Raw genomic sequence first — 16,035 nt, forward strand, 5'->3', positions numbered from 1 at the left:
GCTGTGCTTAATTCCATGTGTGTATTTCACAACAATTCCCCTTAAGATATACCTTTCACCTCTGCTGGTGAACAGATTACAAACACCAAAATCTAAATTACTTTGGGAACTTTTATTTTTATCAACAACATTTTATGGTTTTATTATGAAAACAGATTACCTACATAGATTGTTGCTAGCAAAGCAACTTGAAAAACATATCTGAGCTGATGACACAGCTAAAAGAAGAAACATGCTCATTTATGTCTGATTCAGCATTCTGAAGCCTAATAATGACTTATTTTTAAAACTACTGCAGAAAGTGCATTAAGAATGTTCAGAAAAATCTGGTTATCTTTTAACTATCAGTAGAATAAAGTAAGAAAGGCTAGAAATAATTTTTCCCCTCCACGTAAGGCTTTTGAGCTTCTGAAGGTTTCAAGTCTTTATTTGTCACACATGCTGTTATTTCCACACAAAAGGCAAGAATTGTTCCAAGAAATAAGTCTCTCTGAGACGTTTTCTACAAGTTCACACAAAACCCACGCCTTGCTCTCAGATGGAAAAAAGGTTCAGCATCTACTGACTTTATTTGCTCCAGTTCACACCAAGTTTTCACATTCAAGAGTAAAGGTGTGTTGTTTCCACTGCAGCCTGCGCCACTTTGTCCAGCCCCAGAACAAGCTGTGAGTTGGGGCTTGTGACCTAATGAGAGTTGACAAAGTATCGGAGTTTGTAAGTTTTTACAGCACCCAACACCAGCACGGACAGTTAATACTGACGGAAGACATTGAAACTAAACTATTTTCCAAGCCAAACATCGGTGAGAGATACCCACAGCCAGAACACCCCCAGCCCACACCTGGGACGCGTGAGCCCCTTCTAGCGCAGAGGGCGGCTGATGGCAGCAGGAGCCTTTACACCCTGCTGTGGATCTTCACGGAGAGTTTAAAACAAGCCTGGGCTAAGAGGAACAGAAAGACGCTGCTGCCCCAAAATGCGATCCTGTTGGCTGCGGGCGCCCCCGGCGGGCGGGGGCCGGGGGAAGGCGGCCCCGGGGCAGCCTCGCCCCACTCCCGGCAGCCGCCGCCCGGAAACGGCAGCGCCGGCGCGGGGCTCCGGCTTCCCCCGCAGCCATGAGCGGGCTGGGGGCCGCCGCGGGGCCGGGATGGCAGCGGGACGGCGGCGGTGAGGGCGCGGGGCAGGCGGGGCGGCGGCAGCACGGCCGCAGGTGGCGGGGGGGGATGGAGGCACGGCGCGGGAGCGGAGCAGCGGCGCTGCCCTCGCTCGCCCCTCGGGCGCTGCGGGGTCCCGGCTGCCCTGGTGCCGCGACCCCCGACTCGCAGCGCCCGTCTCTCCCTCGCAGGGCTCTCTCTGCTCGCCGAGGAGCCGCACGGCGCCGCACCTGTGGATTTCCTCCAGGAGCTGCCCAGCTGCCAGTCGGCGCGGAGGCGCCGCTGGGGCACCCAGGAGCGCCGGCCGGCCCCGCTGGGCACCGCCGGCAGCCGCGGGGACGCGGCCCGGGCGCTGCCGCAGGAGACGGGCGAAGCGGCTGAGCGCCCTGCCCGAGAGCGCCCGGTGTGCATGGCAGAGAAGAGGAGAGCAAGGTTAATTTTACGCGTTTCTTCCTTGATTTGGTTTTTTAAATGACTTTTTCCTAAACATAACCCAGGTGCGCTGGAAGGGTGAAGGAGAACTGGGTTTGGCTGTATCTGTTTCACCCTGTGGCATGTGATTCTGACAAGAAGGTGCCCGAGTGCTCTTGGCTGGCACGAGGGTGTGGCTGACTGGGGACAGAAGTGGGTTGAATTGGAAGAAATTAGGCAAAACTGGGAATTATCTGTAGCAAACAAACGCGGTTTCTCACTGTTTTTCGTTTTGGATTTTTGGTATTTTTTTCCCCTCAGGGTTTTGTGCTTTCAAGGGTCACTGTGAGTTATGTGCTTGAACACACACACCTCCCCCCGCTGCTATGCGAGTGCTGCTGCTCTTGAGTCTGCTTAGCTACTCTTACACAAGGCAGTGCTCGCTCTCTGCTGTGGTTCTGTACAGTCGATAGGAAGCTTCCCAGGACCTTTGATTCTTTTTATGTTCTCCCCCCGCCCCATTCCTTTTTAAATGACTCTTTTCTGTGGGCTGTTCCTGCCCCCCGGGTGGTAACCCCCCGGAGGGAGGGATTGCAAAGACCTTGCTTTGCCCCGCCTGAATTTCAGTGCTCGTTGTCTCACGTCTCAGTGCTGGGCTGAAAGCTGCTTTGAGGATAGAGGATACAGGATGTGGTTTTGCACTGTCAGACTACAGCTCCACCTTTAAATCAGGTACATTGGTTCAGTACAGGTTCTAGTCGGGTGCAGGTTCTAGTTATGAACCAGAAGAGAGGTGGAAGTACAATTAATGTCTGGTGCTCCAGGGAGAACAAGAGCTACTCTATTGCAAGAGCAGTGGCAAACAGCCTGACCCTGGAGTTTAACTCTATAGGCTGTACACCAGAAACAGTAGAAGATCTAGGTCACGGTAAAGGAAAGTGCTTGAGACCTTGAATTTTTATTTGAAGTTGGGTATCTAAAGTTCAGCTCTTCAAGAAAAAGGAACTGGAGGGAGGAGTGGAGTTGCAATGTCCCAGGCTTGTTTACACATGTTAGCGCTGAGAGGTTCTGGTGGGGCTTCCTGGCGCTTCTACAGATCAGTGATCTGCATTTGTGCAGCAGCTGCCAGCACAAAGTGCTTGGCACAAACGTCCTGAGAGCTGAACACTCAACTTCTGTAACTCAGATGAATGTGCAGCCCACGCTTCTATTTACAATGCAAACCGAGCATGGGCCAGACAGTTCTACAGAGTTAAAACACTGCAAACTGCAGCCTGTAGTTTCCACAGAATGAAATCTCTTGAGAGGAGCTGTATTTGCTCTTAAAGCTGAGGTCATCTGCTGCCTGCTTGATTGTTTGTATAGGTTTAATTTGAATTCCTGCCAAAATGCTCAAGTCATGAGGAAACAGCCAAGACAGAGCACACATGGCAGTGCATCCCTTGGGCACATGAGTAGGATTGACTACAAGTCTTAAAACTGAAACCTTGGTACCACAGCATCATGTCCTCATGGGTACTTAACTGCTGCCCTTCTTCAGTGGCATCAGAGGCTGGAAAAGAATTTGCTTCATACAAGTCCATTTTCAAGCTATATTTCTGTGAAGTTTTGTCTGGTATAAAGGTTTTTTTAAAAGAAACAACAAAATAAAAACTCTGAGCCACTCAGAATTTTCCTTGATGCTGTTGCTGACCAGGCAGCATTTTTAAAAATGCAAATGTATTCATATAGTATGAAAATCCATAAGTGAGTGGTTAAAAATTACAGACAGTGGCACATTCTCAGTGTTTGTTTGCAGCTTGTTATTCGAACAGTGCATCCCCAGAGGTGGTGGCAAAAAATATTTTCTCAAATTCATTGAATTGGCACTTTCCAGCAAATATTTCAAAAAGCTATTGTTGTCAATTTTGTTTTGTTTTGTTGGGGCTTTTTTCTTTGTTTATTTGTTTTTTCTCCAAGAGAGGTGAGTGTTTTTCATGAGACAGCTTGCCCTATTTGAATTAAGTTGATGTTGCCATTGTCAGCAAGATCAGATGGGGAGAGCTTGTGTGTCTGCAGCTGTTCCCCTGAAGGCTGTGGGCAGGCTCCATCCTGCTAAGCCCTGTTACATGGAGTGAAAAATTATTTCTTGTGCTCAGTAACTGTATTTCTGGATTCTTAGGGACTATCAGCAGGCTGAAACAGAACGTTTATCCAGATGGGAGAAGTGGAGAAGAACTAGCAGTAAATCACTGAAGAAAGCAGTCAGTGAAGTCAAGGGCTTGTCATCTTACCTGGTGCTTTGGCGACATGATATTCGCAGCATAGAAGGTATTTCTTGTCTGATGTCCATTTCTCCTCTGGAAAGTTCCTTCTGTTATTGGCAGTTTTACCTGTGTGAGCATAGTTTCAGCTATAACTATATGTGCTTAAGAAGTTACTTTCTTTCCTTATTATTGCTGAATGTAAAATCCATTATATGATAGAAGGAAATATATTGGAAAAAATTATTAATATGTCCAACCTGCATTTCAGTTATATTGCTAAAAGTCCATAGTACTTAAAACTAGCTTTAACCATGTTTCTTTGGTTTAGTGAAACTGATTTTATAATCTGCTCTCTCTGTATTTTCAATGGTTTTATCATCTTAATTATTGGCACACGTTTCTTTTATTCACAGGGAAATTTGGTACTGGCATCCAGTCCTACTTCTCCTTCCTGCGCTTTCTGGTCCTGCTGAACTTCATAATTTTTATCCTGATGTTCAGTTTTGTTATTCTTCCCACCATAATTTCTAAATATGGACTATTCAACAGTACCATTGCTTACATTTCTCCAAAGAACATAGGTAAACATCTTCTCTATGTACAGCTGTTGTAAGATTCCCCCTTTCCATCAGCTTCTTCTCCACCTCCCAGAAAAAAAAGAAAGCCTTTTTATAAGAGTGTAGCATGTTTGAATTAATGTGGTCTTGCAGTTCAGCGGGCATTACCATTTGAGTGACTTTTCATACCTTTCTTTTGACAGATGATATCTGCACAATTTATAAACCTAGTGGTAACAAGGGACTTGTGTACTTCTATACTTACCTCAAAGATTTGCTCAGTGGCACTGTAAGTAATTAGTTGGGTTTTTTTAATTAAGTGTCTCATGTAACATTTAAAACTTAAAAAAAATTACTTGTGGAATGAAGCTTTGATAACTTTGAGAAATGACAAGGCATATGCACCACTGGGGTATGTTATCTCTGAGAAGGGCAGTTTTCAAAATGACTTCTACTGAGTGAGCACAAGGCCTGTCTGGCCACGTGCTGCAGCCTGTGCCTCTCCTCCCCAGCTGCTACCCTTTATTATTCTGGAGCACACTGCCTATTGTGCTCACTATGTAGGGTCCCAGTGTCTGTGTCCTGCAGCTCTTTGATTGGAGAGGGGAGGGATTTTAAGCACACAGTGCTTGCACTACAGTTTGGTAGAGGCAATGGCAATATTTAGAAGCTACAAACTTGTACCTTGCTGGGGACCCTAATTTTAAATTTACAAAATTTACTTGCTTAATTCCATGTTGGATTTTATGGGGCAGTTGTTGCTGCTGTTGCAAATTCTATTTCAACTTCATTTTCACAGGGATTCCTTGAAGTGACAATTTTGTTTTATGGCTATTACTCAATAGATGCTGTATGGATCAGTATCAGGAGGTACAATTTGCCACTCGCATACCTGCTGGCTACATTTGCCTACCTTGCCTTATGTTTGCTCTGGATAATAAAGAGGTAAAGATGTTGGTGTTGTTTATTTACTGTTACTTGTTGCACAGTTTAGATTGTATTCCTTCTTGAAGGGAACATATTGTTTTCTAGAGCTGTTTGTGTGGAAATGGGGAGTCTTTTGCCTGAGGATGCAGTGCCTCAGTAGCCTTTGGAGTGCTTGGGAAAAAGAAAACAATTTGAAGTACCAGTTTTTCATATGTATGCATACCTATAAGTAAAAGGCCCTCAACTATAGTGAATTTGTTGGAGGATTTCTTTTAGGGGTTTCTGGTTGAGTTTTATTTGTGCCATCTGTTTCCTTTGCTGAGTCTGGGTGAGGTGAGAAGGTGTGACTGTGGTGAAGAGTAGGTGAGAATAACCTGTATCAGTCAGGGTCAGCTGCTGCAGAATCTCACACTCAAAGAGTCCCAAACAGTGGCTGGTACTAAGCAAAGGTAACAGTTTGCTCACTGTGGTGGTCTTTGATCAGCCAGGCTCCTTGTGTGTGTTTTTCCTGTGCATAAAATACATCTTCTCACAAATTTTTCTCTAGGTCTGTGGAAGGCTTTAAGCAAAACTTAGTGCACAATGCAGATCCATTTCAGAGTTACTGTAACAAAGTCTTTGCGGGCTGGGACTTCTGCATTACAGATCCAAGTGCAGCCCGGCTGAAACATCGCAGTTTGCAATATGAGCTCCAGGTGAGTAACTTCTGCTTTTTGTGCTTATGGTTTCATACAGCTTAGATGGCTAAAAAAGAGATGTTGTGCAGTTTTGCAGATAAGAGAATAAAGTTAAGAAGGATTGCAGTTGCTTGTTTTGGGGGTGCAGCCCACATCCTCTTGCATGCTTTCTAGGTAGCTGGAGTTGTGCAGCGTGAGAAGGATTGGCTCGGATGTTGCTGGCCCTTCCCCCATGCACTGGGGACCCACGCCAGCCTGTAGCTGCTTTTCTTATCTGCCTCTTCCTCACACTCCAGTCCTGCTTCCTGTGTTAGTTTCTGCCTAGTCCAACAGGAAAAGCTGTCCCAGCTGCAGGCAATACCCTGCAGGGATGAGTTGGAGTGTTCTGGGATTTAAGCATGCAGGGCAGTTAGGAGTAGTTTGGGGAGAAATAAAATTCAGATTGTGCTCTTTGTACTGCTCGAGAGTAATGTTGCAGTAAGAAGATACTGAAAAATTCTCACTAGGTGTCTTTGGCAGACATGCACATACAAAATGCTATAGATTTCCCAAATCATAAAGCTCTGAAAAAAGTCTGAAAGGTTCTTTTGGTAAAACAAGGACCTTCTTTTTGCTCTCTGTACACTGGAAGCAGAGATTTGTGTAGTGAAAATATTACCTTTGAGAAGATGCTTCCACTTCAAACCACAAAGCAGTAATTACAGACTTCATAAATTACAGTGAGTTGCTTTCTGCTCTAATGAAGTTCACAGTCATCTATTTTCATCATAGAATCAGAACCTCTTTCACTTGCTACACTTTTGCCTCCAGAACGTGCATCTTAGAAGAACTAGCCCCTTAATATTAGTTTGATGGACATAAATCCTCAGAAAATACTCTCATATAGGTGTTATGTTGGTTTGCCCAGGTTAAATTGCCTTCACAGGAGATACTGTATTTTCATGTCACTTAAGGTGAAATACACCAAGTTTACATGACAAGCTGTTTAAGACTGTACTTCCTTCTTTCAGTGCCATCCCCCAGTTTTCCTTCACAAAGAGTAGAAGGAATTTTGAGCCATAATGGTGAGGGCTGGTTACTTACCTGCAGAAGTAATGAGATGAGTGACTGGCTTACCCATTTCAGAGTTTAGTTTCAAGCTGAGATCAGGCTCTCTCAACAAACAGGCAAACTGTCTGTCCTCAAGGAAATGTGTTACTGATACAGTAGAGACAAGAGGATTGCAGGGCACTTGTCTTTGGCTATGGAGCCCTCAGCTTGAGGAGGCTGAGCACACAGGGGCTTCCATTCCTGCATGGATCTGTTTTGTCAAAGCAAACACACTCTGTTCTGTGTGCTTGGGCAGGCACTGGAGTGACTCTCCTGGAACAGGCTACAGATTTGCACTTCTGAGGGGGAGAAGACATGGTGTTAAGTGTTGTATGCTGCATCAAAAAAACTGCATCTCTTTTTTCTTTTCTTTGTAGTCGGACTTGCAGGAAGAAAAACTGAAGCAAAAAATAGCTGAGAGGAGAATGGAAGAAAAGCTACGCATCTACTCTCTGAGAATATTTATAAATATAATTGTCATTGCCATTTTATCAGGATGTTTTTACTCAATTTATAGAGTAACTGTCTTCTCTCAAGAAAACTCCAATGTGAGTATAAGAAATGACACTAGAACAGTTTTGGTCAAGGCTGGTGATTACAGCAAGAGGAACTATTGTGAAAGAGTCAAGTATCTTAATATAGCACTTTTCATGCAGGGATCTGAAAATGCTTTCTACAGACTTAGAATTTTTTTAGTAGAAGAGAGCAGGAAAGATTAAGAACCATGTGCCAAAACAGCCTCCCCAGTAATGTCTCCCATTGCAGAGGCTTCAGTGTTGAGTGCCTTGGAGCTGACAAGAAGAGCAGCCCTCACTGCCTTTCCCTTGTAACTATGGTCACCTCACTGACCTGCTGGGTCTGGACAGTGAACTGGCTGGAAGAACTGACCTGGTTAAATCAAACTTCATCATGATCAGTTTCACGTGATCTGGTTTGCTGTCAGCTGCAAAAATGCACTTCAGGGGAAGGCAGAGTGAAGATTGTGATCTGTCTTGTGGCTTGAGTTACCCTGTGTGGGGAAACAGGAAGGCTTTGATCACACAGCAGGTTTCAGAAGCAAAGGTTCTTGCATCACTAGCAGAAAGAATCAGGTTGAGTTGGTTTCACCTCTGGCAGGACAAGCAGATGGAAAGAGTGGTTCAGAAGCAGAACAAAGCAGACAAGCTTCTGGTTGTGACAGCTTCACAAAAGTAATTGACTTCTCTGTAGGACCCCAGTGTTTGATTAGTCTGGTAGAAATGGGGACCACCATTTTTCTCTCTTCTGTGTAAGTTCCTGGTGTGATGGACTTAGCTGTTCACAAGGAACGTCGTGCTCATGGTGGACCTAACTCTGAACTTCTGTAAACTGCCAGGATTGCTGGGACAAAAGCAGGAAATGGGGGCTAAATGAGTTTATGTGTCAGAGATACTATTTGAGGGCAGAGAAGAGGACTGCACAACACTGAACAGCTTCAAGAACAGCTTCACTTACTGTGGGCTTTAAGTAGAAGGGCTGATATCTTGACCTTGTCTTAACGAGCAGTTAGAGGAGCTTGTCAGGATGGTAGGAAAGTCAGGGGAGTTGCTTGGCACCAGCAAGAATAAATTGAAAAGTGTCTGCACTTGGAATAGCTGTAAAACCTGGTAGCCTTGGTGCTGGTTAGCAACGGTCAGACACAAACCTTGGTGAGTTGAACCTCTTTAAACAGAAGCTTTGAGGAAGTACAGAAATGCTCTCACCTGGAGGGGGAGGGAGTTCCTGATGAAAGGAGCAGGAGAAAGCAAGGGTGTGTAGCAGCAAACTGCAGAGATAGCAGTGATCAGGCCCATATAAAGGATAGAGATTTGTTCTCCATGAAATTTGCTTGTCTGGAGGTATTCAGAATCAGCCCTGGGTTTGCCATTCATGTTACACCTGGTGTTGATTCTTATTGCCAATGCAAATGTTAGTGGAGGATGAAGACAGAGTAAAAGACACTGCCTGGATCCTGGGCAAGGCAGGCTGTGTGTGGCTGGAGACAGCACACTCAGGAAGGTGTGTTGCCCTAAGCAATGTGTTTGCCTCATCTCTTCTCCTGCAGGACATTGGCAATGCAAACTCCCAGGTTAATCTCTTAGTGCAGTATTTGCCTTCCATGGTGATCACACTGGCCAACTTCATCGCTCCTCTGATCTTTGCATTTCTGATCAAATTTGAAGAGTATACACCAGCCTTTGAAATCAAGCTGACACTCATGAGGTAAAGATGTTTTTATTGTGGCTTTGGATGTTTCAACAACTTGTTCTTGGTAGGCTATATATATTGTAACATTGAAACATCAAGAAGCAGAGAAGCTGGCACTGGAAACCAAGGAGGCATTGTTTGGCCAATGTTTAGTTGGAAACTTTAAATCTGGGAACAATATGTTTTGATGACAGTACAGTGCAATCATCTCAGTGTCCAAGTTTTCTTCTTGGTCCCATTTAGCTGTGTGGTCTGGACATCTTCAACCAGAATAAATAGTCAGTAGAGAACTTGTGGCTGCAGAGCTGTGGATTCACTGCTTTGCGTGCAGCAGTTCCCTGAATGAGCAAAAGTGAGTGTACAGCAGTGACTGAGGCACAGCTTTGCTCAAGGCAGAAGTTAAAAGATTTGGGGTAAGATGTGTCAGTGTAAGAGCTGGTGTTTGGCAGCTTAAGGCAGTAAGATCTGGGTTGAAGCACCTGAACTCTGCAAGTCCATGCTTTGTATTTGTGATTTGGCCATGTGCTTCAGAAGGCCTGAAGCTACATGAAATGGAAATGCTGCACACAGAACGGTACCTGAGGGAATGGCAACCCATTGCAGCATCAAGATCTGCAGCTGAAATGACTGATCTAGGAACACTATTGAGAAAAGAAACAAGGAACTGTAGCCTAAAGCTGGGAAGGTCAAAAGCAATTTTAACTTACAGCTAAGGAAAGAAATGTGTTTATTATCTGGCTGGCTGCCCTGTTAAAGGTCTGCATGACCCTTCTGTGTTTTAAGGCTTCCTTGGACTCCTGCACAAGGTGAGCCAAGTGTTAAATGGCTTTTTTTTGGCACATTTGGAGCCAGGTTTTGCCTTTCTTGCAGGTGTGTCTTCGTGCGGTTGGCCAATATTGGCGTTCTCTTGTTCTCACTGTGGAGTCAAATCTCCGACTGTGGCAGTGACAAGTGTAAGCCCTGTGGATACAATTACAAACTCTATCCTGTAAGCAGATTTATCTTGGTGTTTAATCATCTGAGCTTGTGAAGGGAGATTTGTTTTCCATGAGAGTTGCTTGTCTGGAGGTGTTCAGTAGGAGCCCTGGGGTTGCTGTTCTTGCTATACCTGGTGTTGATTCCCACTGCTCAGTGCAAACCAGTACAGTTGTTACACATATATCCTTTGCTTGTCTAAAACTCTGATTAGAGTTAATGCAGTGTCAGATGATTCCTTAGCACAGACCTGTCCACCATGAGGATTGTCTGAGGTAGCTGTGTTTTGCAGATGTTGTGCTACTGCCTTTTGTGGCATTAAGGCAAATGGGTTTTCCTTGAAATAACCCCACCCCCCCTCCCCCCCCCAAAAAAACCCCAACCATCAAAACCAAACCAAACACACCCAGCCACACACTTCCCTCCTCCTGCCCCACCTCACAGAAAAACCTCAAAATCAAACAAACAAACAAAACCAAAAAAAACCCAAAAAGTGAAAAGCTTGGCATGGGAACTTTAAAACACTTGAATATTTTAGAAATTGGACTTAATAGCATTTGAACCTTCATGGTGTTAACTGAGATGATTATTGCTTTTTCACTTTGTTTATTTAGACTGCTAATCTTGTTTTTCCTGACTTGTTTTTATAGTGCTGGGAATCTGATGTTGGGCGAGAAATGTACAAACTGATGATGTTTGATTTTATTGTAATTCTTGCTGTGGCCCTGTTTGCAGACTTCCCCAGAATGTATGTATCTCTGCTTTTTGAGCATATTTTTACAAATGACATATGAAACGCATTTTATTTTTTCTGCTTTACTTTCCCCATATTGCTAGCCAAAATAAAGTTTTAAAATAAAGCATAAACATATTTCTGGTGGTTTGAGCACCTGTTTGCTATTCACATGGCTGTATAGGTTTTGATATTTGAGAGCTTTTTTCTTCAGACCTTTTCTGTTATGTTGTCTTATGCTTAAATGTTAAGTTGTGTGTGTTTCAAATGTGTTAGAATGCATCTAAATTCTACAACTTCAGTTTAGGACTAAAAATATTCTTTGGTTTCAGGTTGTTAGTTACTCATTGCTCTTGCAAGCTTGTTCAGTGGTTTGGACATAAGGAATTTGGAATTTCTGACAATGTCCTGGAAATCATTTATGGGCAGACTATTTGCTTCATTGGAACCTTCTTTTCACCACTTCTCCCTGCAATAGCAACTATAAAATACTTCATCATCTTCTATGTTAAAAAGGTAATGAGGGCACGTGCTTGATAAGAATTGAGTACATCTCTGTGGTGTTTGTAATGCAGGCATATAGATATGCAGGTGATTTAAAACCAACAAAAAACCCAAAACCATCTGTGGATGCAGTGGATGGAATGAGCCAATGATATTCCATTTTCAGTAAGGTTTTGGTCTTTTAACAGACAGTAGAATTTTGCCTTTAAATCAAGCAAAGCCACGTTTCAATTACTACTTCTCAAATTATTTGCCTTTTTTTTAAAAAGAAAAGCTTTTTATGTAACAAAGCTAGTTTATAAGACTTTCCTGCAGTAGTCTATTTACTAGCAACACAGCTTAGAACTTGGAGAAAATTTTGCAAAACTGCTAAAAATTTGGGAGCAAAATGGAAAATCCAAGCTGAGTCAGACATTTGTGTGATTTCTGACTATCAGAAGTTTTGCTCAGTGACCACACAGCTCCTTCTGTGCCTCCAGTTCTTGCTGATACTTTAGCAAGAGGGGATGTATCCAGAGAAGATGTGGCTGAACAAAGCCAACAGCAGTGCCATGGGTCATACACCAAATCTGTGCAAGTGTGTGAGGTCCTCTGGATCAAATTCTTACACAAATTAGGAGATATTGACTTATACCAAAATGTGTGGCAACCTTGTCTTAGCCCTTCCCAGGCCATACATATCAAAGGAGGTGGTTGTGTGGTGCTGGTGGCACATTAGAGAATGGAAAATTCAGTTGCTAGGGGAAGTATATTTGGGTGTATATCTAGATAGATGTACTGGTAACAGTTTTACTCACCTTCCCTCTTCAGATTGTTTTGAAACACACAAGCAAACCTGCAGCAAAGCCTATAAGGGCATCAAGTTCCAACTTTTTCTTCTTGGTGGTGCTGTTGATTGGGCTCCTCTTGGCTTTTGTCCCTCTGGGGTTCAGCATAGCACGGTAAGTGACAACTTTAAGTTCTGTGAAGCTGACACTTATTCAAAGCTTGTCAGTTCTGTAAAAGCAGACACACAGCTTTAGAATGATTAATGGAATAAAATCTATAGGGTATAACACATAAACTTACAGCTTAGTTCATATAAACAAAAATTACAGTTTTATAGACATAGGACACTTTTACTGCATCACCAAACTGCTGCTGGGTTTGTGCTGGATTATTTTATCTTTACATTTTGGTGTAATACCTTTCTGTTCTGCTTCTTTGACAGTATTCCCTCTTCCAAGGCATGTGGGCCGTTCAGGCATTTTAACACTTCATGGGAAGTCATTCCAGATACAATACTTCAGTTTCCAACAGGTCTGCAGCAGTTCCTTTTTGGCATTTCATCAGAAGCCTTTGCAGTGCCTTTTTTTGTGATCCTTTGGTGAGTACTGGGGAGATTTGATTCCCTTATGCAGCTTCATTTCCTTGCTTACTGAACTCATATCAAGCATCTGTTAGGCCAGATTTTCCATTTGCAGTCAAAAGCATCAAAACCCATAGGAATCCTCAGCCCTTATGTCTTTGCCCATGTGTTCACACTCATCAGCTTTGTTCCTCTTGCACATCCCATATTCAACAATGTCCTTCTCAAAAATGTTAACTGTGAATCCTCTGCAAATTAGTACTGTATGTAAGCCCTGTGATCACTGCTCCTATCCACAAACCCTAGTCTGAAAAAACAAAACTCCCAAAGCAGTCATTCTGGAAGATAAAATTCAGTGTAGAATCAGAGTATTTTTAAGGTTGGATGCCACCTGTAGAGAGAGTCTAACCCAATTCTCCTGTTCAAAACAGAGTCAACTATAGCAGGAACCATACCCAGTTATATTTTCAGTATCTCCAAAGATACAGACTGCACAACACTGTTCCAGGGTCTGGTCAGTTTTCCAATAAAAAGGAGTGTTTTTCTTAAGTTTAAATGGAGTTTTTTGCATTTCATTTTAACTAAACTGTTTGCAAATTTTGGAGCCTTATTAGCTGATGCTTTCTAAAACTTCTATGCTTGTGGCTTATTTAGGACTCCACCCAGCCCTTCCTTTTTGTAGGACACATTTATGTGTTCTCCTGAACTGAGCTTGTTATTACATACATGGGAAATCTCAAGTCCTCCCTTTTTGTTTGTTGTTTACAGCATCATTATGTTCTACGTTATTGCCTTGGCTCAAGCACACAAACGAGCGGTTGAGCAGCTGAGAGAACAACTGGTTTTGGTAAGATCTGACCCACCACTTTACTCACACAACAAAGAGAACTTTAGGGGTACAGAAATGAGAGGAATATTGGTTTTCATAGTCTCCTGGATATTTGGTGTTTGCAACAGGCAGTAAAGAATGTTTTACAAATTACCCAGAAAAAATAACCAAAGCATTGTGGTATTTCTCAGTGGAATTGATTTTCTTGGGTACCAGCTGCAACTGCAACAAAGTCTGGTTATATCAGGCAACACACACGCAAGAGATGTGCCCCTGAGAAGCTGTGTCCCTGTTTTTCATCTATTGTCTTATTTAAATCCAATTATATGTTGGTTTTTTTTCTGCCAAAGAACCTGAATCCTGTGTTTTCTGTCCTCTCCACCATCTTGCACAACCTCCACTTCTGTTTCCTTCTCTGCCTTCACAAACAGGTGCCCAACTCCTTACCCTGCCCTCCAGGCCTATATTTCTGCTGCATCTTTTTGGTCTTGTTCTGGAGTGTAGGCCTGGAAGTGCTTGAGCAGGTACTGAAAGTGGAACAAGTCAGCACTGAGAGCCCTTTGGAGAAGGGTGCCAGTGCAGAAATGCTGCTTTGTGGCCATCCAAAGCCACTGCCAGGTTTGGCAGCATTTGTGTGCTGTGGTCTGACAAACTGCTGGAGTCAGGACTCAGCCTCAGCAGTGAGACTTCTCACTTTCTTATTAAATAGCCCATTTCTGGATATGTGCTTCTTTTACATATGGCATTTAACAACCTGTGTGCAGAAAAACACTTACTGGGGGGACCTTTTTCAGGAGTGAGGAATTTAGGAACAAAAGCCTTCCTGCTTTTTGAAGGGTTCACAAATCGGCTGGGAATTCTAAAAATTCTTCTGTGATTTTTATTTTCGTTTGCTTGCTCTTGTTCAGCTTCCTGGAAGCGTGGTTTTAAATTTTGAGGTGTGTGAGATGTTTTTATGAGGCTCAATGCAGAACTGTTCATGTGTAACCTGAGGTGAGATAAATGAAGTTAAGGCCATTGTGAGCTTGAAATTGTTCAGGCAGTTGAGAGTGTGCTGGGGGAGTACAATTGGTGAATGCATCTATTTCTAATGAAGAAATGAGCTGTTGTAGATGACTTGTATTAACACTCTTCATGTGGAGCATTCTTGTTCTTCTGTCTTTCCAGGAGAGTCGTGACAAGATGTTCCTAATCAGAAAAATAACAGAAGCACAGAAGTAACCTTGAAAACCACACAAGCCAAAAGAACTTGACTTCCTGAAACTCCCAGAAAAAGAAGATAATAGCAGAAGCATTTGCAGCTTCTAAAACCTGAGCAGCTGACTGACACTCTGGGACTGTGGTCTGTGTAATGGGTGCTTGTGGTCTGAGGCTTAATGTTTCCAAAACTTGGAAATTCAGCTGATTTATACTGTGTTAGAGCTGTTCAAAAAAGGATACTTTAACACTCATACAGCTTCAGGGTTGTTGGGATTTGATCCCTATTTTTTCAGGGAGTTTGGGTAAAATGTGATCAGAACTGAAACCTTTTTGTATTGTTTTTACACATTACACTATAAGAATCATGAGAGAGGAAAAAGGTATGGTTTTATATGTTTTCAATGCCTTTCATTTGCTTTGGTTTTAAAAAATAAGTATGTATGGAAGTATGTTGAAATAGTGCATAGGAAAAGAAAATATGGCATGGGTTTGAAATCAGTCTTCTAAATACTTTTAGAGGTGAGGGTTTGCTATTTATGCTGCTCTGAAGTAGGGCAATTGAACACTGGATAACTGATCATAAAATGGTTCAGAGATAACAAACTGATAAGAAAGCTCTGAATAAACACTTGGGGTAGGAAGAAGCCAGCAGGCACAGCACTGCTGGGGCACCAGCCTTGCTGCTGTGGAGGGGCCTTTTTGGGATTTTTTTAAACGTTTTAAGTCATTATTGTTTGTGTTTTATTCTTGTATGAACATCTTGACTACTGGTCTATGTGTTTTAAAATGTGAATATTTCAGGGTTAAATTTTTGGTTGGAAATAGTGTGTCAGTACCCCTTAATTTCTCATTTTCTCTGTCTTACCTGAACTGCTGGGACCATGTGTATCAGACAACCGTGTGTCCCTGTAGGCTACTAACCCAGTCCTTTATTTAAAGATTGTGATTAAGGATTTCTTGTACAAAACTTTTATTGTTTGAAATCTGCATTAGTCCGCTCTTAGTTAATGTGAGACACTATCTTTTTAATATAATATTTTGGAATGTTTTCTGTGTTCATTTTAAAGGAATGACCGTTCAATAAACGCTATTTATTTTACCATACCGCCTGGTGCCGTTCTCTCGCTGTGCCTGTGGGGGCCGCCCTCAGCTCTCGCTCCCTCAGCGCCGCTCCCGCCGC

General features: G+C 42.9%; 1 protein-coding gene across 1 annotated transcript; it reads left to right on the forward strand.

Moving 5' to 3' along the window:
- Positions 1–1,067: 1,067 nt before the first annotated feature.
- Positions 1,068–15,959, forward strand: TMC7 (transmembrane channel like 7). The gene is made up of 16 exons (XM_054643926.2): positions 1,068–1,167; positions 1,346–1,586; positions 3,727–3,875; positions 4,225–4,392; positions 4,572–4,657; positions 5,168–5,313; positions 5,843–5,990; positions 7,439–7,609; positions 9,124–9,281; positions 10,137–10,254; positions 10,892–10,989; positions 11,307–11,490; positions 12,289–12,419; positions 12,689–12,844; positions 13,595–13,673; positions 14,823–15,959. Exons 1-16 carry the CDS (start codon positions 1,116–1,118, stop codon positions 14,874–14,876), a joined length of 2,139 nt encoding a protein of 712 aa, XP_054499901.1. The 5' UTR covers positions 1,068–1,115; the 3' UTR covers positions 14,877–15,959.
- The last annotated feature ends 76 nt before the right edge of the window (positions 15,960–16,035 follow it).

Source organism: Agelaius phoeniceus, chromosome 16, assembly GCF_051311805.1.
Source record: "Agelaius phoeniceus isolate bAgePho1 chromosome 16, bAgePho1.hap1, whole genome shotgun sequence".
Taxonomy (NCBI): Eukaryota; Metazoa; Chordata; class Aves; order Passeriformes; family Icteridae; genus Agelaius; species Agelaius phoeniceus.